Genomic DNA, 27535 nt, shown 5'->3' with positions numbered 1-27535 from the left:
GTGGTGATGGCGCAGTGGATAAGACACATGCCTTTGGTGTGAGAGACCCGGGTTCGAATCCACTGTGAGACACCAATGTGTCCCTGAGCAAGACACTTAACCCCTAGTTGCTCCAGAGACCTCTGACATATATAGCAATTGTAAGTCGCTTTGGATAAAAGCGTCAGCTAAATGAATAAATGTAAATGTAAACCAAGGTGAAAGGAAAACGATTTCTGATTTCAGACTGACTGGCCAAAAAAAAATAAAAATCCTGACCATTTTAAATGTAGCATATCAAAAAGAAACAGCAAAGATATAAGAGAACTTTTATGTTTGAATCAAACAATATAACGAATACAGGCAAATCAGCAGTGTTATCCATTCTGTATACAGTGGTTACAAGACAAAACATACAACCAACAGAAAAAATAAAAACCCACACACACACTCATACACATTCATCAACTCCACCTTACAAAAATGATACGAGAATAAAACCAGAAGCCCAGAAAGCAAAGCAACAGACCCCCCCCCCCCCCCCCCCCCCCCACTACTATCTGAAGCCTGTGGAAAGCAAAGCATGTCTTATGACACAGCAGCGTGGGTTTTGTAGTTTGTTTTAATGTAGGTGTTTTTTTTCTTTTCTTTTTTTTTTTCTATAGAGAGGCACAAAATCAGGCTTCCGAGTCACAGTGAGGCTTTGAAAGAAGTGTCAGCTACGTGTTCACACTTTTATATAACGCTCACATGCAGACACTTACACACACATGCTCTCACAAATGACCACACGCTCATACCTGCACACCACCTTAAAATTAAAAAGAAATTGTCAAGTTTCTAATGAGAAAAACAGCAGTTAAAACACATACAGAAACTGCAGAACACCTCATTACTGTTAATACATATGCACTGTGTATAATAATAATAATAAAAATAAAATAATGATTATAATTATAATAATATAATAATTTCCAGTTGGATTGCAATTGAAAAGAGAATTTTTTTGATTGGCTCAGAACAAAGAGGTCTAGATGTAGCCATACCTTTTGCCCAAAATCACCTTGGTTTAGACGAATAGCATATAAAGCACACAAGCGTTTACTCACACACACACACACAGTTCATGGAGCATATGTGAAAAGCAGTCTTTTCACTTCTGGCCATTAACGTCTGATTCAGGGAACAGGCCTAGACCCTCACTATAAAGACAGCATTTATAAACTGATGCGAGATTAGCCTTCAGTGATACAAATGCACCAATCAGTCTTTGCAAATTCAGGAAAAAAAAGAAAGATGCTCCATTCATCCACTTTAATAACCATCACTCCTTACAGCCAACACAGAATATTGTCCTCATTTAACAATTTCAAGAAATATTTTGAGTATATATACATATCTAGATAATAGATAAATATATCTATACCACTCTCATTCTCTTTTTATTTTATTTTTTATTTTTTGAAGAACCGGACGTTGTGGGGGTGGGTAACATTTCTGAATACTTTAAGAATTACATTGAGGTGCCACTGGGGAAACTCAACAGACATCTATAACAGACTCACCTGTTGCTAAAACTGCTTTATGGATTGAGAGGTAAAGCTGGAGAAGGACTGGGATTGAACAATAGATGAAGTTTGACTTGGGACTGTAAAACCTTTTTTAATGCACATGTATGCACATACAGGCAGGCGAAGAATTCACACGCATACGCTCGTTCTCGCACACGCACCCACACATACATGCACACACGCGCTGAGATTCCCATCCCATGCCCTACTCCGTGTTTTGCTAGGAAACGGCCCGCCCACCCTCTGTTTCGGTGTTCTTTCCCCCAGACCCTCCTGAGTGCCTGTGCACTGTTGGCTGCTGAGGTGGGCGTGTCTTACAGGTGTTAGTCTTGCTATTGGTGCTTTTTCTCAAATAGTCCCGTCTCCCCCCGCGGCAACACGTCAGATTTGCCAAGAGGGACGTTCTCAGTCCCCGAGGATGCTCTTCACAAAGCTAGCGACGTCGGTGTCTTTGGAGTCATGGAGGGTGAAAAAGGGATGTTGCTGGGTGTGGAAAAGATTTGAAATGTCAATATTGTGTCAAATTATGTGCTCGGAGAAAAAGCTACATTTATGTATATTTAAAAAAAAAAAAGTAACATGGACATGCTATATTAAAATAAATAAAAAAATTATATTTTATTTGTATATAATGTGTGTGTGTGTATATATATTTTTTTATATTCACAATAGTTTTAGAAAAAATTCAAGTCAAATTGCTGTCAGCAGCCAAACAGAATCAGATGGGAGAAGGTTCAAGTTTGCATCAAAAGCACAAGTCTGACACCTAAAGGCCAATCCAGGGAAGTGAAAAAAAAAAAAAAAGTTTCAGTATCAAACTCACCATTAGTTCTGTGTAAGTCGGCCGCTCTTTGGAATTCTTCCTTAAGCTGAAACACAACCAGAGAAAAGCAAAACACATATGTTAGAAACGCAATACGAATTAGCAGAACTGCAGCAGGAACACGCAAAAACCTCAAGTACTTCCCCTCACAACGTGACAACGCAATCAGGGTTTCTACATCCTGTTCGCTTTCCTACTACACATTGCAGAGTCAAGGTATGTATAGTGTGTGAGTGAGTGGGTGTGTGTGTGTGTGTGTGTGTGTGTGTGTGTGTCTTATGCTTTTTTTTTCTTTTTCTTTTTTAAAGTACCTCAAACTGAAGTTTTTTTTGTTGATGCGGAAAAAAAAAATACTTTTTGTATTTGTGTTGCAGCCAGTGAAAGTTGGCAATCAATACTGTTGTACTCTGGTGTGTAAGTGTGCAACTGTGTGTAACAGCTCGCCAACCATTGTGACGTGAAGTCCACAAACTCGGGTGAGAATCGGTCTGCAGGCAGCTGGGGTGACGGCTCTTCCACCACCTGCTTGAGCTGCTGAAATGGCGTTCCCCACGAGTCATAGGGAAACCGCAGAATGGCCAGCTCGATCTGACAAGACAAAAAACAAACACATCACAACCATCACAAACCATAAAGTGCCATGCAACAGAAGAAACGGCACCGATTTTTATTTTTATTTTTTTATTGCAACAATCAGTAAATAACAGAGAAAGACCTTTTTATGGATAATTTACAAACATTTTTTGCAAAGTGAAATGTAATCATCACTGAAGCTGGACAAGTAAAACTCATTCATATAAATGTAAATGCATTTTACATGTTTAAGATTTTATCCATAAAGTGTTAATAAATTTGCTTTATATTACACATTGGCCTGAATTTTTTAAATCAAATTTAAACCTTAACATATTAGCTATAACAAAAGTATGTGATTAATTGTGAATAAATATTTTAAATAAACTGTAAGCCCTAATATTAATACATACATTTTGAGTGCAATGTATGACGTGTTAAAAAAAAAATACACGGTCATTCAGACGTACCATTGTGATTCCTAAACTCCAGATATCAGACTTGACATTGTAGCCTTTCTGATTGGTCTCTGGGTTGATTCTCTCAGGCTGTGAATGAGAAATAAATATGACTGATTAATATGATTGTGGGCAAAAGAGGAAGTGTGGTTTGATAAGTAGACTAGATAAGCAAGCCTGAGAAAGTGCCATAAAAAATATGTCACTTTTGCTTTTATTCTATATTAATTCTATACACTTTTGCTCTATATTCTACTCTTTATAGCACAAGTCTCTCATTTAGATGTATAACATCCACAGCTATATACAGTGCTACATGAACAAGTGAAGTGTGGAGAACTCTCTAGAGCATGCACACTTTATCGATGTCTCAATATGTGTTTTAGAACAGCTCACATCTAATTCATTACTGAGTACAGTAGATATTTTCATTATTTGTGTTTTAAGGCAAACAAAAATTTATAATAATAATAATAATTCTGCAGTTTAACTGACCCTAAATGTTTATACTGTTGAAAAGAATCAAATAAAAACTGATCTTAAAATCTCAAAATTATTTAACAAATCTGTAAATATATAATTGATAAAAAAAAAAAAAATACATTTCTTTTTTAAATTGTATTAACCTGTATTAGACATACATACATAGACAACATTTGCAAAATAAGAAAAATCCATATTCTAAACCTGAATATTTAGATTCATTTAGAAATCTATTGCATTAAATGTGAACAGCTCATGTCTAATTCATTACCGAGTACAGTAGACCGTTTTATTATTTGTTTTAAGGTAAATAGTCATAACGCTTGAAATACCAAAATATATAAATTAAATAATAATTCTGCAGTTTCACTGACCCTAAATGTTTATAACATTAAAAAGATAACAAAAACTGACAATCTTAAAATTATTTAAAAAATACTTCAATATAAAACTCAAATACCACTGACCCTAAACATTCATGATATTTAAAAGACATCAAATAAAAACAGACCATTATTATTTAAATACTTAATGACAATATTAACAAATATACATTTTATTTCTTATACATTTTTATTTTATTAACTTATAAAAACAAACAACATGCAAAATAAGAATAAATAAATATTCTAACCCTAAATATTCAGATTAATTTAGAAATATTGCAATAAATATGTTTGTGTATATTAATGTTACATGACTATGAAGATGTACATGGGAAAAAAATAGAAATTCCAGCATAAGAAAATTAAATATACAACTCTTCTTTCTTCTTGCTTACCGCCATATACGGCTTGCAGCCGGCATCCATTGTCTTCGCCACTGAATCTACGAGGTAGCCGCTGATGCCAAAATCACACATTTTCACCTGACCCTGCATGTTTATCAGGACGTTAGAAGGCTTCACATCTGAAGAAACACAGAAAACGTGAAAGTCAGTTGCTGGCATCATTAAAAAGCAAAAATACAACACTGTATTTGAGCAGAGGCTCACCTCGGTGTATCACTGACAGGTTGCTGTGGAGATGCTCCAATGCTTTCACGATCTGCAACGGGAATATAAAACATCAGGCTCATTACAGATCTGCAGGAGTTACACAGCGTTAAAATGATCGTAAATGCTCAGGAAGCGGGCATGCAATTAAAAATAAACATATGAAGCATTAAATCTGTATAAAAGACAGAAAATCAGGTGGTACTTACAGAAACGGTGATCTTTCCCAGGACGTCCTCTGGGATGGTCATACCCTTCTCATGCACCTGTTTATAGAACTTATCCAGAGATGTGTCCATCAGCTCCATGCAGATCCACACATCACCCTGACAACACAATGGGCCAATCAGGTTAGAGCTGGGATAACTTCAGACATAACAACAACCTGACATAAAAATGAGACAGCAGGAAATGACTAAACACATTTCCATTGTAGGGCTTCCTGTGGAACTTTTCTTTCAGATCAAAGTACAATAGTGGAGTTGAGACATTGTAAGGACACGGACTCAGATAACTGGGCTTGCTCAGCCTTTAGTCTGTACAATTACCACTCTGTACTCTAGTATTAAAATAGCAACAAATGCTATCAGGTAAATGAGATGACTGCTCGGTGCATTTACTGTACCTCTCTGAACAGGGCTCCATAGAAGGTAACAGTATAAAAGCAGTCGACTGTTCTCATGGAGATGTCCAGATCCATTAGCAGCCGTTTCTGCTCCTGTGTGTTTACTGTGGCCCGGATTCGCTGTAGAATAAAATAGGTCAGGGAAACTAGCAATAATATTGTCAATTATGATAGTTTCAAGGCTGGATGCTGATAAATACAGTGTTCAAAAAGTGTTGAATACATACTATAGTTACAGTTTTGTCTATTAATATAATGTCACAGAATATATTTTCTATGGGAAGGACACTTCAACTTTAACTTGAGATGAATAATAAAAAATATATATTTATTAAGGACACAAATAACCAAAAAGGTTAACTTAAAGTGTTTAACTTTTGGGGTCAGGGCAGATTGATTTTTTTAGATAAAAATGAACACTTATTTAGCAAGGACATATTTATTTGATCAAAACAAATTGATTTAATGTTACAAAAGATTTCCACTTTAAATGAAATCTCTGTCTGGAGATTTTTTGCCCTTACCTAAGCTTAGTACAGCACTAGAACCATATGACTTGGCAGAACATTACTTAATTTCTGCAATTAATGCTACCAAATTTAATTTACTGACCTTGTTACTACAGTTTTATAAAAGCCACAAGTCACTTTAGGTGTGTTATTACACTGAATAGCATTTTAAACAGAGATGCACTGATTGACCGGCCGTGATTGGAATCGGCCGATATTTCGCATGACCGGCCCGGATCGGTGACCGGCCAGTCAGTCTCACGTCTTGCTGATTCCGAGCGGATCCTTGACGTCACAGCCACGCGCACTCTCACAGTCGCGTATAAACACGTCGTTTCGCGTGATAATTATTCTAATTTGAATTGCATTCAGTGTAAACGGTGACTGATAATGTATTTATGTCGTGCCAGATGAGGCTTGCACAACCTGAGTGAGCGTGTGAGAGAGACATTTATAAATGCATATACTGTGGTAGAAGAAAAAAAAGATATTTTCAATATATGATTTAGATGAGCAACATTAAACGGCCATGATGTTTCCCCGAATATCAATATCAACAGGATTGCAATGTGACACTGATTTTATACAATAGTATTTCAACAAACAAGGAGGTTAAAATTAGGTGACTTAGATTTTAGACAAAATATTGACTGTTTTTGCTCAATTTCACTGACGAAAATAGTTCAAAGCCACAGCAGAACTGTTGTGTGTCTCCGAGCAACACACAACGGTGTTTAGATACTGAATTAATCCACGCAGGGCTCGCAAAATCGCTATAGCCCGACGTCCCAGGGCTATTGCGTTTTCCAGTCGGGCTACCAAAATGTATCACTGCCCTGCCCGACGGGCTATATCTTAAATACAGGGCTCCCACGCAATGTTCCCTCTAAACTGAGCGCGCGCGCGGCCGTGCAAAAGAAATAATGTGCCTCGCGCACACACAAATGAGTTGGGAAGCCATTGGATTGAATGCCGCCAGTAAAAGGGAAAGAATAGCAATGCTCGGGCAAACCGCTATAGAGCTGATGTCACGACAGAGTTAGAAGCGGTTTCATAGAAAGAGAACGATGTGCACCAAATGAGTCGCTGTAGAAACTGAATACTTCAATAGTTGCGGTGCTCTCAACACGAGAGCCAACACAAACGCAATGACATGCGAGATAAAACGTGCTCATGTATTAAAGAAGAGTGGCTTGATTAAGTGCTGGATATAACGGAGGATGGGCAAAGAACGGTAACAAAACTCTGAAACATGTACAGTCACACACAAGAGTATTGTACAAACTGTACTTCATGATGTTTAGACAGCTATAGAAGAATTCATATGTTCACGTTTTCTTTTTTATTTAACTTACAGATCTCAGCTTAAGTTTTGCTTCAGTTTCTATTCTATTCTATCAGTTTAAATAGTTTGTTTTGATAATAAATGTTAGGCCTATATTATAGACTCAAAAACAAGATCAGTTATTTATCAGGTTTTTGACTTTGAGTATCTTGATCATCAAGGCCGTATTCATTTAAAAAATACAGAAAAAACAGTGATATGGTGAAATATTATTGCAATTTATAATATTGGTTTCCTATTTTAATACCTATACTTTTAAATAGCATTTATTCCTGTGATCAAAGCTGAATTTTCAGCATCATTACTCCAGTATTCAGTGTCCCATGATCCTTCAGAAATCATTGTAATATGCCGATTTATTATCAGTGTTGAAACTGTTGTGCTGCTTAATATTTTTTTGGAACCTGTGTTTCTTTTTTCTTTGATTCTTTGATTAATAAAAAGTTTAAAACAGCATTTATTCAAAATATAAATATTTTCTAACAATAGAAGTCTTTACTATCAATTTTATCCATTTAACACATCCTTTCTGAATAACGTTTATTTAACTTTCTTTAAAAAAAATTGAAGTATCTTTAAAAAAAGAAAGAAAATAATTCTGACCCCAAAATTTTGAATAGTTTATATTGTAACACAAAATCTCTATTTTGACTAAACACTGTTTTTTTTAACTTTTTATTTTTTTTAAATATCACAGGTCCCAAAACATACAGTATAAAAAAAATAAAAAAGCAGTACAACTGTTTCCAACACTTTTTTTGTTTGTTTTGTTTTAAATACGTTAAATGGTATAAGAAATAATTTTTCAAATTGCCTTAAATAGATTTTTAAGAATTCTGCAGATAGCTTGTAAAAGTTAAATAAAACTCTTTCCTTGATATTCGTTGATATTTGTGTATTGAAAACGTTTTTGATTGACACTTATGGTCTTTATTTTATTTGGGCTAGTTAAATTCATTTTCGGGCTACCAAAATCTGAAGAGTACCTGCCCGGGCTACTAGGGATTTTGAAATTTTGTGAGCCCTGCCACGTTTTTGAATGAATCGAGTAAGTCAATGATTCAGTGGCCCATTCATAAGGACAGTCACTTGCCTCGTTTCTGAATGAATCGGCCGTTTGAACGAATCGAGTAAGTCAATGATTCAGTGGCCCATTCATAAGGACAGTCACTTGCCTCGTTTCTGAATGAATCGGCCGTTTGAACGAATCGAGTGAGTCAATGATTCAGTGGCCCATTCATAAGGACAGTCACTTGCCTCGTTTCTGAATGAATCAGCCGTTTGAACGAATCGAGTGAGTCAATGATTCAGTGGCCCATTCATAAGGACAGTCACTTGCCTCGTTTCTGAATGAATCAGCCGTTTGAAGGAATCGAGTGAGTCAATGATTCAGTGGCCCATTCATAAGGACAGTCACTTGCCTCGTTTCTGAATGAATCAGCCGTTTGAACGAATCGAGTGAGTCAATGATTCAGTGGCCCATTCATAAGGACAGTCACTTGCCTCGTTTCTGAATGAATCAGCCGTTTGAACGAATCGAGTGAGTCAATGATTCAGTGGCCCATTCATAAGGACAGTCACTTGCCTCGTTTCTGAATGAATCGGCCGTTTGAACGAATCGAGTGAGTCAATGATTCAGTGGCCCATTCATAAGGACAGTCACTTGCCTCGTATCTGAATGAATCAGCCGTTTGAACGATTCGAGTGAGTCAATGATTCAGTGGCCCATTCATAAGGACAGTCACTTGCCTCGTTTCTGAATGAATCAGCCGTTTGAACGATTCGAGTGAGTCAATGATTCAGTGGCCCATTCATAAGGACAGTCACTTGACTCGTTTCTGAATGAATCAGCCGTTTGAACGAATCAAGTGAGTCAATGATTCAGTGGCCCATTCATTAGGACAGTCACTTGCCTCGTATCTGAATGAATCAGCCGTTTGAACGAATCGAGTGAGTCAATGATTCAGTGGCCCATTCATAAGGACAGTCACTTGACTCGTTTCTGAATGAATCAGCCGTTTGAACGATTCGAGTGAGTCAATGATTCAGTGGCCCATTCATAAGGACAGTCACTTGACTCGTTTCTGAATGAATCAGCCGTTTGAACGATTCGAGTGAGTCAATGATTCAGTGGCCCATTCATAAGGACAGTCACTTGCCTCGTTTCTGAATGAATCAGCCGTTTGAACGAATCGAGTGAGTCAATGATTCAGTGGCCCATTCATAAGGACAGTCACTTGACTCGTTTCTGAATGAATCAGCCGTTTGAACGATTCGAGTGAGTCAATGATTCAGTGGCCCATTCATAAGGACAGTCACTTGCCTCGTTTCTGAATGAATCAGCCGTTTGAACGAATCGAGTGAGTCAATGATTCAGTGGCCCATTCATAAGGACGGTCACTTGCCTCTTTCTGAATGAATCAGCCGTTTGAACGATTCGAGTGAGTCAATGATTCAGTGGCCCATTCATAAGGACAGTCCCTTGCCTCGTTTCTGAATGAATCAGCCGTTTGAACGAATTGAGTGAGTCAATGATTCAGTGGCCCATTCATAAGGACAGTCACTTGCCTCGTTTCTGAATGAATCAGCCGTTTGAACGAATCGGTTGAATGAATAAATAAATTACTCACTCAAGACACTTGCCGCCACCCACTGGTGGTTTAGTCATTTAAAAGTATCATTGCATTTTTTTCAACATTTATTTGTATGTAAAAAAAAATTTGTAAAACATTAATCTTATAAAATTATTTATGCATTTGAAATAAATTTTGCAGTGTAAATGTATTTATGGCACCTCAGCTTCATCAAACTATCTGTGTAAATGCATCTAATGCCACTTCAGATGCCGTTTCTGTTTCCTCGGCAGTGGAAAGAATACTAATTCTAATCAATTATTATACTAATTAGTTTGTTAATACTAATTTCACTTGAATAGTAACAACTCTACAGTTTCTTATTATGCTAACTGAATTAATTGAAACAAAGTAAGAATTTGATGTGAAAGATTACACATTTATTAAGGTTGGGGGGGGGGGGTTACCATTTATAAACGCATTGGGAAATGACATCTGTTTTGTTACATACAGCAACTAATTTTAAGTTAGCTATTTCTTCCTCTTTCCATTCATAGACCACTTTATTTTGAGAGTTGTTTAAGTGAAAGACAATCTTTAACTTAGTCCAGATTGGGGGAATTGTAATGTTCAATAAATTATTTTATTATGTAAAATGAAATTTGCATAGATTTTTGTTTGTATATGCTGTCAATTATAGTTCTTAGAAAGAAAATCTGAATTGGCAAAAATCGGTATCGGCAGGTCACACTTCCAAAAACAAAACAAAAAAATCAGAAACCGGAATCGGCCAAAAAAAATTGCAATCAGTGCATCTCTAATTTTAAATACTGATGTGCACTGCAAATAGAATTTTAAAAAAATACTAGGAAAATGCTACAAGTAGCACAACTAAATCTTGCCCATTTCTGTTGAATTGAGATTTAATTACAGCAATATTCCCCACACGAGTCCGGCTAGCATAGGCCTGCATGAACTCACCTTTACTGCCATTATTACGCCACTTGGGACGTGTCTCATCTTGTCCACCACTCCATACGCCCCTCGACCCAACTCTCCAATCTGCTCCAAATCATCGGCCTTCACCACAAAGTTCTGTTCACAACAAAAACACATGGTAAAGGTATCATAAAGTTCACGAATGGTGAAATTGACACAGACACAGTGGCAGATAAAAGGAAACCAAGAAAACAAAAAAAAGGATGGACAAACGGGAAAAAAAGAAGCCTGCATTCCAAAGACAGTCTGAAAAACATCTAAAAAGAAAAAATAAATGGCACAAATGAGCATAAGCTGATTGTTTCCTATGAAGAATGGAAGCAAGCCATTCCTGATAACATTTTTCCAATCCCTGTTTCAGCTCGCTATCACTAGCAATCACAACAAACGCCTTAAACCTAGAGGCAACAACAGCCCGGCTCCTCAGCAACTCTTCACAAAAGCTTGTACGTTCCTATCTGACTTAATAAAAAAAAAAAAGTTACATACTCTTTGGGTTTGGTTGTAAGACAAAAAGCCTTAATCTTTGCCAATGGAAAATTCCACTTATTTGATGAGTTTAAAATAAATATTTTTACAGCCTGACAGGCAGTAAAGTACATTCCAGGCTGCCTACAATCAAGACGCATTCAAAAGGGCTGTAATGTGCACTGGGCCATTCTTTACAACCCGCCGGTCTTTCACCGAGCCAAGCTTTTCATATCAAGCCCGGCACAGGAGTTACATCACCATAAAAAGCAATGTAAAATATGACATTTGAAAAGATATGTCTATCACCTTAGCACGGGAATGCAAATTACAACAACGCTTTGCATACAGGTGACCCAAGGACAGTTCCTCTCATATTGCTTTTTAATACAGATGAGGAAGAGATACAGGTGAAGTGAAACCCCGCAGCATGAAATATTTCCTATAGAGGCTATTTTTTTTTTTAAATTGCCATGAACTGATTTAATGAAGATTTATTTTTAATAAAAAAAAAAAAAAAAAAAAAAAAAAAAAAAAAGAGCAAAAATGAAAAGTGAAAAACAACAATAGAAGACAGGAGACAAACGGGGTGAAAAAGTATAAGATGAAAATACACAAGATTCTCATTCTTAATTAAGGAAAGGATGATGAAACGCACCTTATCTCCAATAGTAACGCAGGCTTTGGAGTCCAGGTCTCTTGGGGGTCTGCGCAACAAAAAAATTTAATTGAGTGTCCTTGTCTGACACGGTAAATGACTTGCTAACTAAAGCCAGCCTTAATTATAAAATCTATTCTACTTACACACTCAGACAGAAACACAGATTTAGCACCATTTATGGATATAAATGTGCTCTCTGTAACATCAAGAGAAGTGTAATTCTCTTAAAACTTAATCAGTGCACTAAAATCTGCATAAAATCTTACGTAGGAGCAGGTTGGGGTTTCTCAAACACCTCTTTTGGAAGCTTGAGTGGTGGCTTCTTTTTACCTGCAGAGGGAAGAAAAAAGAAAAAAAATCATCATTATCATGCCCTTTTAAAAGTTCCTTTTAAGAGAGAGAAAAGAAAAAAAAAAGTCTCTCAACAAAAGCTTTATGTGAGATAAAAAATACAAAAGGCCTGTCTAAACAAAAGAGGCATTCTGAAACCGTCCCGAGGGATATAGAGCCCTTTCCTTTATTTCTGCTCCCCATGGAATTGCGAGATTCCCTATCGGATGAGCACTTACGGTCAGACAGCGCAAGCGGCTCCAGATCCTGGCTGAGTAAATGTGAGAGAGCGAGAGAGTGCGAGGAGAGAGAGTGCAAGTGTGAAAGAGGGAGGCGAGATGGCAGGGCCAGGTACGTTCTCTCCATCTGGAGCAGATCGGAGGCGCTGCCGCCACAGGCGTGACCCATCATCATGAGTGACACCAGAGCAGGGCAATCCACATACCTGATGGCACAGGAACAGCCCACACCCACCTGACTGACTCATTCCAGTCTGCTAAAGGCAAGCAATAGGAATAATGTGCTCTGTATGAGATACTGCAATACATATCAACAGTTGTGCCTGGATAAGGATGTCAGATGCTGTACTTCTGTAACAGTAAATGCTAAAAAAGAAGATCAAAGAATATCAGTCTCTGTGTAGCATCAGCAGCTCTCAATCTGGTACCTAAATGCTGTCTGACTCATAGGCATCTGCGTTTTAATGCTTATGCATGTGTCTGCGTATAGTCTGAAAACATTCAAATAAATTTTTTTTTTTTTAAAAATCATAAAATATAGTTCTAATTAGCTAGCTGAAATCTTAAAACAATGTTTAATTAAAATTTAATTTATTTTCATTTAAAACAAATTTTAAAAAAAGTTTAATTGCATATTAGTTTTTTTTTTTTTTTTTTTATTTTACATTTACTGAGATGGTGATGTGACAACCTTGTTACAGAATTTGAAGTATTAAAGCAGAAATGTGCCATTTCTGCGCTACTACTACCAAAAAAGAAGAAAAAATTTAAATAAAATGACCGAATAAAACTGATATTTAATAAAAATAAATAATGAAAAAGAATTGATAAATAAATTGCTAGATAAAAAAAACCAAGGGATTGCCATTATTGTACTATTTTGAAAAAGTTAAATTTTTTAAGTTTTGTTTTTTCAGCATTTAGAACAAGTTTTAAATCATAAAGATTCTGTTGAAGCGTGTTAAAATCAAGTTGTAATTGGGAGAGGGCCTGGTCTGCGGTGGGTGCTGAACAATACAGTACAGTGTCATCTGCATAAAAATGAAATTTTCCTTTAGACACGTTACTATCAAGGTTATTTATATAAAGGATAAAGAGCAAAGGCCCCAAGACTGACCCCTGGGGCACACCTTTTTTTATTTTAAGATAGCGAGAGGTGTTGCCATCCGCCTGCACACACTGAGTGCTGTCTGTAAGATAATCATCAAACCAGCTGACAGTTTGTTCTGAAAGTCCAGCCCTACACAGTCTGTGCTTAAGCACTGTGTGGTCCACTGTATCAAATACCTTAGAGAGGTCAATAAAAAGGGCTGCACAATGCTGCTTGTTATCTATAGATTCAATCGTCATTTAAAAGCTGCCTATATTGTACTATGCCTTGTTCTAAAACCCGATTGGAAGTCAGATAAAACATTTTTACTGTTAAAAAAAAAAATCATTTAATTGATCACTAACAAGGGACTCTAAAACCTTGACCAGAACAGATAATTTAGAGATTGGTCTGTAATTATTTAAGATAGAAGGGTCACCACCTTTTAACAGGGGAACCACAAAGGCTGATTTCCAAATGGAAGGAATAACGTGTTTAAGCACAGATTGAAAATATTAGTTAAAAGGCATGGCAATAAAATTTGCTGCTAACTTTAAAAAGTGGAGATCCAGTTTATCAGGGCCTGCAGATTTTGTCGTGTCCAATTGCTTGAGGGCTTTATTTACATCTGAAACTGTAATAGGACTGAAACTAAAAGACTGACTAGAAGAATCCAAACCAACAGTCTCCACTGAAGAGGAACACTCATGTTGACTATTGAGTGACTCAAATAAAAATCCTGAGGCTATGAAATGTTCATTGGAAACAGTCAAGTATGTTGGTTTTATCAGTAAGTTTTTGAGAATCTATCACAATGCTTGAAGGAAGCTCCTGGCCCTAACTGTTTTCTGATAATGATTTAATAGTTTTCCAAAATTTTGATGGATTATTCAGGTTATGATTGGTTTGAGAAAGAAAATGATTAGCTTGGGCTTTTCTAATTTTTAGAGTACAAGCATTACACAGTTGCCTGAAAACCAGCCAGTCAGAGTTCTGATTTGATTTTCTGGCTTTTGCCCATGCCACGTTGCTAAATCAGGAGAAAACCAAGCATTGTTTCAGCCTTTAACTCTGTACTTCTTTAATGGAGCATACTTCATAAATCATATCGGTAAACCCCTCATAAAAGAGGTTCCAGGCACTATCAACATCTGCACTAATATAAATTTTTCCCCAGTCATAATTAGATGAATCGTGGAGGAATTCTTGTTCTGAGAAGTGCTTCATGTTACGCTCGACTATAATGCGTGGTTTAATTTTAGGTATTTTAGTATTTCTAACTGTTGCTACGACACAGTGGTCACTGATGTCGTTTGCAAATATAGAAGCGGTTGAGTACTTATGAGGAGCGTTAGTTAAAATCACATCTATTAGCGATGATTTTTCCGGGTTTTTAAAGTTTGGCCGTGTGGGACTGTCAACAATCTGTAAAAGATTTAATTAATCACAATAAGCTCTGAAGCTGGTTGTAACCAGTTCCAATTTAGGTCTCCAAAGGATACTAATTCCTTAGAGTTAAAATCTGACAGGAGTTGCATTAAGGAGGGCAAAACACCGCTAACCGCTGAAGGTGTCCTATAACAACCAATGACCATTATACAAAGTGAATTAGAGACTTTGAGCTCCAAGGCTAAAAATTCAAACTGCTTAACTAACGATATTGATAGCAATACATTAACTTGATACTGGTTTTTGATGTAGATTGCTACACCCCCACCTCTATTAGGGCGGTCAGTCCTAAAAACATTATAACCACTTATATTAATTTCTTTATCTGAAACCGATTTACTTAAACATGTTTCAGACAAGACAATTACATCAGTATCTGTAGAATGAGCCCAAATACGCAACATGTCCATTTTAGGAACAAGACTGCGTACATTCAAATGAAAGAAACCAAGACCAGACCTTTCTTTAAAGTCTGCTGGGGTGTTAAAGCCTATAGAGGTGTCTAGGCCTGGGTTTGGCTGCACATTCATGCATGAAGAGATCAGACGGTGATCTCGGTGACACGTCTGCACTCGAGATCCAGCAGGTAAGCAGGCTCCAGGCACCGAAAGGTTTTTGCTATTAAGAAAAAGCAGCCCGTAGTGGAGAGGTTGCAGTCTGATGTCAGTGTGAATGTTTGTGAACTCTAAATGTTCAGTTCAAACTTTATATTTTAAAAACCATTAAATGCTAAAATAAAAAATACACATGTATTTTATCTAGTAAATATTTATAAGCTATTTAAATTTAAAACTTTTAAAATTTTTATTTGACAGCTGAGCATTTTTTTTTATATAATAATGCAACAGGTTAACAGGTGTCCCACTGTTTTCTTCTTCAAGAGGCTGCAGACTTAAATGGACAACAGATTTAAGAGCACTCCTCCTCCTGACCAGGAAGGAAGCACCATGTATGCTGCTGAGGGGATGATAGACTACAGTGAGCCTGGAAAAGATCTTTCCACTGTACACAGCCCAAAGAGAAGGAAATCTGAGCTTGCTGATCTCCTTGGACAGACGTTCAACAGCAGTACCAGAACATCCACGCCTTCACCTGCCTCCATAGCTGAACAAGAGATGAAACGATACCAAGATGCTCCAGCTTTACCCCTGACAGATGATCCATTAGAATGGTGGAAATCTCAGGCACATGGGTGCCCTCTCCTGTCCAAGCTGGCACAAAGGTATTTGTGTGTCCCAGGGACTAGTGTATCAGCAGAACGAATGTTCTCTTTTGCTGCGCTTTTTTTTCTTCGTGTACAGATATCGATATATAGATATATTTTCTTGCAATATATCGTCTGTAACAGAATTGCTAGTTGTAGACGCACACAGTCAATGCGCTCAAAGATTCGCAGGCCGTTCCAAAAATGGCGGATAGCTTACGTATCGCGGCCCATAGAAACAGTCGATAATGAGGCATCTAGGTATATATCGCTATGGAGCATACTAAACTTCAGCCGTGAAACTGGCTAACTAGCACATTATTAGGAAAGGCGATTTGCAAAGATTCGTAAACACCATTATACTCACTTCTTCTGTAGATAAAGCTGGATCACGAATGATTCGGGTGAACATGGACGCATTTAGGGCGATGATCGGCGCATTAATCTTCAGCGGCTCAATGTCGGGAGTAAATGACGACTGCTATATTCATTATTACATCAAACAACTAAATACTTCAATCGCTTAATCGGAGACATCTTGTCTTCCCCTGCACCGGAGCTGACAATGTTCAAACAACTTGAAGTGAATTTTGCATCCGATGACCCCTTTAAAATAAAATTAAATTATATTCCTTAAGCACAATGACCAAACTGACCTAATATGACCTAAATGCACACACATTTGATAATACAAATACCTTTAAAATACAAAACAAGTGAAAAATAATAGGAGGCAAGCAAATTAATAGGCAGTGAACGTCAGAGAAAAAAAGTCTTCAGCCTAGATTTAAAACCAGAAATAAAAAGAGCACTTCTAATCTCATATGGCAACTTAATAAAATGAAATAATAAATGAAAATTTGAATAAATGAATAAATAATTATATGGAACATGGAACATTTTAAAATTAGTTTCCAGAACACTTCCCCATCTGCCATTGGCCAGCCAAACAGATAGTCCCGCCCAAACTCATGTAGGGCTGACTGCACAACAGAGCCACAGTGTTTAAAGTTTTCAGAACAATCAACACACAAATGGTCTAATTATAGTTTGTCTCGTTAACCTGAAATAAGAGGAAGTATATTAGCAGCACACAAAATATAAATAAACCACAATTTTTAACAAATATTCAACAGCTGCACAGATCACTACCAGAGAAAGAAACCCTGCAAAAGGTGTGGCTTCAAAAAAGTCCTGACCACACCATGAGCCCACAGACAGGAAACAAATGCAGAGACACTTCCCATATTGTCACAATTCTACACAAAATACGAGCAGCTATTTGCCAGTGCAGCATGAGAAGGGGGTTGTGCATTGTCAACCTTCACCCACAGTCCTGTTGTGTGTCCGTTACACTATTGTTACCGGCAAAAAAGTAGTTCTGAACCTCTCCCACCTGCCTTTGCATGCACAACAATAGCAACAGAAAGCTGACACTCAAAAAAAACTCACCAAGGACTCCAATCCCTTTTAAAGTGAGGGTACAAAACCACAAAATGGTTTCTGCCTCCTGCAGAAAGCACATCACTGATCACGACTGCCAAAATAACTATGCCCCAACTGGAAATCACTCCCTAGCAACCGACTCAAGCAATGTTCCGTGTTGAAAGCCCTAATCCTTAAAATCACACATGCTGACACATTACAGGCCGAAACCCGATAGCTTTCTTCAGACTGATCACATCAGTGATGTAGGGAAAAGGCTGATCTCAGTTACTGGACCTCCATGTGACTTTGCGAACTTTGTAAAAACTGTTGCATAAGCATTAAAAACAGCACTTCAGGCACTCCAAATATAACAAGTGCCCTTCTATGTCACGATGCTGCCTGTGAAAAGATCCCGGTGTTGGTATTAACCACTGGAATTATAGCAATAAAGTGACCGGAAGTTGTTAGTTTTTATCAAGAGTTGGAAATTAATTGGCGATGTGACAAAGTTGAGCCGACTAAAATGGTAAACAGTCTAGGACTATAGCGAATCCACAGCCTACAGCAATTTAAATGGGTCAATGTAAAGGCAAAACGTAAAGGGAGATGCAGAGGCGGCTTTATCTGCTGGAACATGTTCCAGCGTGTTCTACAGACTGGAGAAGCTCTTTCATCCATGAAAATAACCAACGGCATCTAGAAGAACTAAACACATGCATGCAGATAAACACATATTGCATTTATTTTGGTCACATAAACGAACTCTATTTGTAAATAAATTCTGCTCTTGAAGTGGTTGGCAAATTATTGCTTGCATAACCGAGATAAATGAGGTTTCTTATTCAACAGAACCACTGTACAAAGTGCACAACTAAAAGAACATGTGAAGTTCAAACTAGGGCTTGGCATTGGCAACACATTGACTAGTCACAATATATTTGATTTTGATAGCATTATTAAATTAAGCGAGCAAATTGCAACAATGTTGTGCATTAATTAATTGCTTATTGTGCAGTAAAAATGCAACAAAAAAAAAAGTTGGGATTCATTGAGCAGATTAAAAAAAAAATTACAATTTTACATTACTCAATTTTTTTTCCCCACATATTAAAAAGTAAAAAAAATAATCAAGTCAAGTTTATGCCTATATTCCTATGCATTTGTTTTAAAGGAACACTCCACCTATTTTGAAAATAGGCTCATTTTACAACTCCCCTGTCCATTCAGCCGATCTCTGGGTCTGGCAGGAGCACTTTTAGCTTAGCATAGCATAGATCATTGAATCGGATTAGACCATTAGCATCTCGCTCAAAAATGACCAAAGAGTTTTGATAATTTTCCTATTTAAAGCTTGACTCTTCTGTAGGTACATCGTGTACCAAGACCGACGGAAAATGAAAAGTTGCTATTTTAATGATATTATACAGCACCTGAAAGTAGTCCCCAGCTATATCATAACTAGTTACCTAGCTGAAGACTACTTTGAGGCACTGCGTAATATCATTGCGCTTGCTGCACCCATGGTACGGCAGCAAAGTTCATTGATTATTACACCGGAATGAGAGTATAGTTCCTAGCCATATCGGCCTAGAAAATCACAACTTTTCAAAATGATCAAAACTCTTTGGTCGTTTTTGAGGGAGATGCTAATGGTCTAATCCGATTCAATGATCTATGCTAAGCTAAGCTAAAAGTGCTACCGCCAGACCTGGGGATCGGCTGAATGGATTTAAAAACAGCAAAACTCAATTGTTTAACTCTAGGGGAGTTGTAAAATGAGCCTATTTCCAAAAAAGTGAGTGTTCCTTAAGTCTAGATTATTTAGAACAATACTTATTTTACCTGCAAAAATTTTTTTGAATGCAACAATGATTGTAAATTACTTTGCATAATGACTTTTGTTGGACAAATAAGTTTTCCATCTCCAAGTAAATGCATATAGATGTATCAAATACAGTGTTACTAGTATAGTATGTATGTATGCATACGTATACATATACATATATTAGGTTCAATTAGTTTTTTAAAAGAAAGTGTGCTTTAAATTAATCAAAGTTGGCAAAAAAAAAAACAAAAAAAACATACGTATACACTTAGGACCGAAAACACACTATATCAGTACATGTGAAAGTGCTTGCATAGGGAGAACAAGATGGCAAGAAGAGGCAAAAAACATACAATCAATATGCAGTATTGGCAGGAAACAAAGGTATTGTTCAACAACTGCAGAAAGTAAATTAAGTCAACTTCATAACACAATTTTCACACACCTAGATTTGCAAGGGTTATTTTTCTATCATTTGAATAAAACTAATGTTGACAACATTAAGGAAGCACACAGACCAATTCTCTTTTTTTTGCTGAACTCAGCCTTCTAACGTAAAGCAGACGGTGTCCAGGTATGTCAGACACGCTCGCAAAACCTTCAAATCATGTTTGAATTAACCAAATGCCTAATTCATTGCTTCATTCTTAACACAGAGGGTTTGGCACAGCACAGTCATTGCTAATGTCTGGCAGGTCCTTTAGCGCCTGGCCTCAGGTGACCCTTAGCAATGCAAATCAGGCACAATTGCCGTCGTGTTTTGGGCTATGAAGTAACATGAACTTTACTGACCCCTGAGACCCCCTAGCTGTAGCTTGCTTGCTGTGTGGTTGTCTCCCCAGGACCTTATCACAAAACTCAAGTCAGCCAGTTCTAGTCCTTCACTATCCCACTCACACACAGAATTCCAACAATCCCAAGAGTTTTTCAATGGAATTTCAGGGACCCGGAGGAGGGCCGGTGAATTAGAAAGAGAGAGAGATGAAAATAACTTCCCTTGGGCTGCCGGCTGTTTGGCCCCTCTGACCGCACTGGCAGTTTGTGAGATACACTATACTTCCAAAGATGGCACAGCCTTTGGGTTACTGCTTTTGAACCAATGCTGTCACTGCTTCTCACTGTGCATCCTCTGCTTTCCACTGACAGAGACAGTCCAGGAATGACAGGTCATCCTCAGAGACAGATAAAGGCCAGTGGTTTAAATGTGCTTGCAAAAAACATATATTTATTATTTATTTTTATTTTTTTAAGAAATTCTCAAAAATTTGAAGTGGCCAAAAAATAAATAGTGCATATATAAGAAAACTTATATATAATACAACAAGATTTATTTCGTAGAATTGCATTTTCCCCCCCTGAAAAATATTATTAATTATTAATTAGTGTTCAACACATTTATCATATATTAGAATGATTTCTGAAGGATTGTGTAACACTGAAGACTGGACTAATGGCTGCTGAAAATTCAGATTTGCCATTACAAGAATTAATTCCATTTTAAAATATAGGCTATTAAAATAGAACATTTATTTTAAACCGTAATTTTCCACAACGGAAAATAAAAAGATTATCAACAAAAAATATCATTTAATTTTTTGGATGCGTTCTGCAGTACTGAAAAAATATGATTTTATGTAAAATATGCATCTGAATGGCAGGAACCACAGAGGGAGCTGGAGCAGAAAGTGCACAAGCTAAATTTGGAGCACTTCATTCTAAATGCTTTAAGATAGATCATACAGCTTTGTGTGGTTCGCAGTGTGAGCTCTGACAGACTGCTTGTTGAGAGATGTTTTCCACAGTGTATAACATCATACTGGTATATTACTGTAAATGTTATAAATTCAAATTCTAACAGGTAATTCCATTTAACAAAACAGTTTGTTCTACCAGCAACCATATCGCCATTACATTTGTACACTACTGCACACTTGTCAGACAAAGTGTGCATATGCATCAACCAGATGGATGCCGTTTGTGATAGGAGACCAGTCCAAAACAGCAACACTGGCTCAATTAACAAAGCTGTTTGAAAGCAGTCGTTTCTGCAAGCGCATTTGGTGATATTAGTGGCACATAAATTTACCTTTAAGTGCAAAATAATAATTTGCATGCACATATTGCATGCCACCATTTTAGATGGATGCAGTTTGGGATAGGAGGCCAACCCAAAAGTGCAACATTGCCTCAATTAACGAAGCTGTTTGAAAACAGTTGTTTTTGCAAGTACACGTAGTGATTTTAGTGGCACATAAATACCTTTAACTACAATCTAACCATTTTTGCATGTATATATTACATTAGATGGGTTAGATGATGTGAGTGTCACAAATGTACTTCAAATTGCAATCTAATAATTGTGCATGCACATTCTGACAGTTAAACTGTAGAATAAAATGAGCCATGATGTTTTGATGATATTCTCCTCCAAGCATGGGAGGATACCAGGAGGCACCCCAATTCCTCGATGTATGATCCGGCAGAATTAGAGCGAGGCGAAATGCTACCAGAGGGTGGAGTCCTCAACCTGTTGACACTCAATCTCTGCCCCTGAGATCTTCCACGAAACACTGCCGCAGTCACACTAAGTGGTTTGTATGTGATGCAAAATCTTTTATTCTGCACTTAGCGTAATTAGTTGTGACATACGCCATTTGAAAACCAAACAGAAGTGTTAACAGTAAATGAGGGCATTAGAAACCAGTGCAACTACTATGCAAGGTGTTCATCTTACCATTTTTAAAGACGCCACCATTTTACATTCAATACACAATTTGTAGCCTTCGGCAAATGATTCCAAAACGTAAGAAAAGCATATTGAATGTTACTAGCTTTATTATGAAATATGTAAGGATTTAACTAAACCAGAAATTTCATAAGAGTCCATTTGAAAAGAGACCTGCATTATAAGAAGAATGTTGCACCGCAGAATGAATTCATCTTGTCATTTGTAGAAAGACATTATTTCCTGCATGTGAGAGGGTTTTATACAACTGTGCATGTGGGGCCAAGTAAAGGCTGCTTTAATATCTAACACATTTTGGCTTCATTGGATGACAACAGAAAGCTGTTTACTGCCCCCTGCAGAGAAGGGGCCTCCCTTGGGTGCTGTAAATACAAAATATATATATTTTCTTTTTTAAATAAGGATACATGACGTAGTCACTCTCTACAATAGCATAATCACCTGGAACTTCATTTTGTTGCAGGATTGTGGTTCTCTCACACAATTTAATCATTCATAATGCAGGAAATTTCTGCACACATTCTCTAGAACATATAGATTAGAAATTATAAATTTAATTAAAAACAAAATAACGATGTCTGCACGACTAATTCCGCAATTACAAATGACACATTTTTATGCTTACTAAGGCTGCATTTATTTGATGAAAAATAATTAATTCTGCAGAATTAATTCTGTTTTTTTTTTAATGCTTAAACATTGTTATTATATTTAAATAGTTGTGCAACTATATATATTGCGGAAACTGATACTATTTTTGAGGATTCTTTAATCTTTTGTAATATTATAAATGCATTTTAAGTTTGAACAATTCAAAGCAACCTTGCTAAAAAAAAAAAAACTATGTACTTCAGATAAATTTTTTCCATCAATAAATGCATAATTTGTGTAAAAATGTTGGATTGATTTTAAAAAACCAACTGCTTTTCACCCCAACATGAGGCATCTAAGGAGGTAACCTCCGCCCTTTCTAGACATGTATTTCACACCCTGATTGCAATAAGCTAAAGGCAGTCCATTCTTGTAAAGCAATACTGTTAGTAATGCTATGGTAAGAGACACCCTGGAGGCCTTCAAGAGAAAACCCTAAAAGTGGTCAATTATTCAGAAGTCTGCAATAAGATGGATCAATGTCAGAATGCAGTTCCTGCGACCAAGCATAGCTCACAGCCCACAGGAGAGAGAGAGAGCACGAAAGAGAGAGAGGAAAAAAAACAAAACAAAGACAGACAGAGAGGGGCCTCTAGACAGGGCCTCCCAGAGAGCCAATAGAGTCATCATATGGTCACTCCCAAGCGATTCAGCAGGAGGACACTCCCAGGCCTGACATTACCCCATTAAAAACAGCTTAGCTGCTTAAAAAAACGCATGCAATGTATTGCTTCGTTGATATAGAGACTGGGATGCAAGCTTGCCAACGTGCAGACTGTGATTTGCATGCAAGTCTCTAGTGGAGATTTCATGCCCTGAATTGCAGCATGCATAAATTCATGCAAAAGCATGCTGGAGAGATGGAATGGCATTGTTGGGCTCTCCACGCACACAGATGAAAAGTGAAAGGTCTGGGGGGGATCAGCTGCACAATGCTTAAAACAATCCTCATGCTATTGCATCAAAACAACACAGCAAGGCTGGACGGTCACCAACAATTGAGCTGTCGCAAATAGGGGATTTAGTATCTCTATGGTCTATTAGCATGACAAACGTAACAATTGCGCATGGCGGCATCATGCTGCATGGTTGCATGGCAGGGACATCAATTTGCTGTGTGCGCCACTGGGGCCAGTGCAAACTCAATGAACCAGGAGCCAACAAGCACAATATAGACCCCCACTGACGTAAGCAGGGCTGCTCTTCCGAGAAATCGCTTCCAACCAGGAAAAACATTGCCAAATTTTAAAACAGTCTATGTGCATCCACTTAAAAGTGATTGTTTCCAATCAGTTGACTTTCAGTTTTCATTTTGAACTATGCAGCTTTAAGGCATGTGACACTTCAGCTCACAGTTTTAGTGAGCAAGTATGCATCATAACAAAAAAAAAAACTGCAAGCATGCATTGCATGGAAGAAAATTAAGCATAAATTCTTAAAGGAATAGTTCATGCAAAAATTAAAGTTCTACTCTCCCTTAGGTCAACCAAGATGTAGAAGAGTTTGCTTCATCGGGAAGAGATTTGGTGAAAAGTAGCATTGCATCACTTGCAACACCAAATCAACTTTTCATAATATCTCACACAAGAAAGAAATGCAAACAGGTTTTGGAAGTACATTAGGGTAAGTAACAATGGGTGAACTATCCCTTTAAGGAGTAACAATACAATACATTTATATTTAAGTTTAAACTAGTTGCACTATCAAGTAGCCCTTAAACATCGCCCTTCACAATCCACTACCTGCTCCTCGTGCAAAGGTAAAGCTGTTTGTTTGCATGACGGAGGCTTGGTTCATAAGGATTTAGTTCCTCAAATGTTCCTCAGGTGTGTCACTGTTACACAACAACACAATTACTGCTCTTTCAACAATGCAAAAATCACCTCATTAGGGCGTCAGTATCGCACATTCTTCAACCACGCCTACTAATACATGATCCATGAGTGTTCTGTTCTCAAAATGTAAATACTCCTGCGCTGCAATCTGCCTCTCGACTGCGGTCACTGCATGGATAGGAATGGACCCAGTATAACAGCTGCTGCCCATAGTTTTAATTTTGGCTTGTGCATGTACGTCAATTCAGCCCAAGGTGTGAGAAACCTCACACACGAGCTCTATACAGTACTTCTGTGAAAGAGCAGGAACATTAGATATGTTGCAAAGACTCCATAGAGTGTAATTAAGGGGTCTAAGCATGCAGTGCTGGGAACCCTGTGTTTTTGTCAGAATTATTATTATTATACTTCTTTTGGAGCATGCATTCCAAAATTGAAATGGTAGAAAAGTTTGAAACGTGCACCAGTACTAAAGAACGCTATATACTACATGAATTCTACTAGTCTAACTGTGCAAGGCAAATTAATAATTCTAAGACGTGTGCCAGTATACTAAAACGTCTCTAATTCTTTCTTATATTGAAATAAGTACTTTCAATATAGCACTGCAACCTAAAGACACTAAAAGATGATCAAATCGACTTCTGCATGCCATTTCTTTGATCATATGATGACAGTTGCATAACTAAAATATGTCCATCAGCCAGTAATTTAACTTGTGTCACATCCTCTGTCAAATAACTTGGTGGGTCATTTTAAGGGCAGGGTCTGAAGCACGCAAAGCTTCATGCAGTGGGGCACTGTAAGTGGAAAAGATGAAAATGCATGCAGCAAATTTGCATACAACGACTATAATGATTGTGCATGAACAGGTGAACAAATGCCAGTAAAGCTAATTTTAGAATATGCACAATTAATCAAGCAATCTTGGAACACGAAACAGTATTTTTTCTGCAGCTGTCGGCTTGAGGAGGGTTTGTGGATATTTGTGCATGGAGACTTGTGTAGCACATCTGAAGCCTATTCCTTTGCAGCAACAAAACTATATTTAGCCCTTTATTTTTGCAGCCTCTACCTATGCATTACTGCTGGAACAAAGCTTGCATGACAGAGTGTCCGAATTATTTTCCATTACGCGCAACTAATAAAAATTGTTGCATGCTCAACATGGCATGCAAGCAGGCTGTCAGGTCCCTGTTTCCCCATTGCACTTGCACACTCACCCTTCGGCCAAAGTTTCATGTTATCTAATGCACCTCGCATGCATCAACGCCAGAAGTTGTACGAACTAATCTAAATGTGCAGAACGAAGCCAAGGCCGTCATGACGTAACAATCGAACATTGTTCGAGAGAAAATCGCCTCGTGCGCGTGAATAAGTCGGGTGCGGACAGCGTTGCCATTGCACAATCACTTTTGCATTGCTGGCTAGGCAGTTCCTCAACGCGGAAAGAAGGCGTTTCTTTTAATAATCGTGGCACAACAAGAATGCAAATAGCGACTGTCTAAGGAGAGCATCGCCTTACCAGAAACTCTGCAAAAGGGCAGATCATTAAAACAGGCGTTGCAACTGACCCTCGCGAGCCATCAAACTTTTAATGCGCTGGCCACGATAAAGCTGCAGCCGTGCACTTTGCAAGCCATGCAACGCTGGCTGCATTTCCGAGGTTTTGCACGGATCGGTTGAGTAAAAAAAAAGCACCTACCTCCTTTTGGCACGGACATCTCCTCTTTTGGGTTGGGGGAAGGGGAAGCACAAAAGACTTTGCTTTCCTTGTCGCTCCCTCCTTCCATCTATCCCTCGCAGTGAGGCTTCAAGCGGGCTTGCTTGCAACAAAGGTGCAAAATACAAGCCGCGATCTTCATGCACTCGGAGCCTTTGGGCGTCGGATAACTTGTTCTCCGTGCAAAGGTTGGCTCTTCAATTGCACGCAACGAAAACGAGGAGATTTCTGCAACCGCTCTGCAAAGAAACCTCGGCAGGCACTTACATGATGGGCCAAGGCCAGCAGCTGAGAGCTCCTAACTTGGATCAGTGTGAGCCCCTGCTAACACACGTTCTTCCTGCCTGACGACGCCGGGGATCATGGGACTGGTAGTTTGCACGTAATTGCTGTGCGCCGGGGAAAAAGGAGGAGCAGGCCTATGCTAATACGAGTCTCTTTCAGGCTAACAGACAGATTCGCTTGTGTATTTCAGACAGATAAGCAGGGCGTGAAGTACTTGAGGAAGTGTACTTCATCATTCAAGAGTCATTTCGTGAATTTGGAGTAATTTTGAAACTGAATATTTGATGTCAGAAATGCTTTCTTTTGGAAATCGTTAGAAAATGTATCATCAGTTCTTGTTCTGATTCTTTTTAACTATTTCAGTTCCATTTTTTTAAATTTTTTTTTTTTTTTTGTAACATGTCAGATATCAATAGAACGATCTTACACATTAGAAATCAATTTAATACAAAAAACCCCCCAACTATGTTCTGTTTACAGACTTTTGGCATAAACGTGATCATTGTTTTTTTTTGTATTATTTATATAGCCTACTGATTAAAGCAAAAACCAAAAAAAATCAGTCACATTAAATTCGTGAGAATTAAAACAAACTATTGGTTCGTTTCGACATGACGTCCTGAAAGATTAATTTTCAACCAACTGATTCATAAGTGTTTTCGAGTCACT

General features: G+C 37.7%; 1 protein-coding gene across 3 annotated transcripts; it reads right to left on the bottom strand.

Annotated features, from left to right (window-relative positions):
- Window positions 1–1278: 1278 nt before the first annotated feature.
- Window positions 1279–27368, bottom strand: LOC306857984 (dual specificity mitogen-activated protein kinase kinase 6). 3 transcript variants are annotated; one of them, XM_079398306.1, is made up of 12 exons: window positions 26564–27368; window positions 12328–12391; window positions 12059–12107; window positions 10915–11028; window positions 5507–5626; window positions 5091–5207; window positions 4882–4933; window positions 4669–4796; window positions 3417–3494; window positions 2822–2961; window positions 2374–2419; window positions 1279–2033 (listed from the first exon to the last, which is right to left on the bottom strand). In XM_079398306.1, the coding sequence occupies exons 1-12, from the start codon at window positions 26649–26651 to the stop codon at window positions 1956–1958; spliced, it is 1074 nt and encodes a 357-aa protein (XP_079254432.1). In that variant the 5' UTR covers window positions 26652–27368; the 3' UTR covers window positions 1279–1955. The 3 variants fall into 3 exon arrangements, with proteins under 3 accessions (XP_079254432.1, XP_079254433.1, XP_079254431.1); XM_079398307.1 differs by lacking the exon at window positions 26564–27368 and adding an exon at window positions 17826–17935; XM_079398305.1 differs by lacking the exon at window positions 26564–27368 and adding an exon at window positions 12631–12803.
- Window positions 27369–27535: the final 167 nt, after the last annotated feature.

Source organism: Barbus barbus (genome assembly GCF_936440315.1).
Source record: "Barbus barbus genome assembly, chromosome: 38".
Taxonomy (NCBI): Eukaryota; Metazoa; Chordata; class Actinopteri; order Cypriniformes; family Cyprinidae; genus Barbus; species Barbus barbus.
The sequence above is the reverse complement of the archived record's forward strand: the minus strand, read 5'-3'. Positions and strand labels throughout refer to the sequence as shown.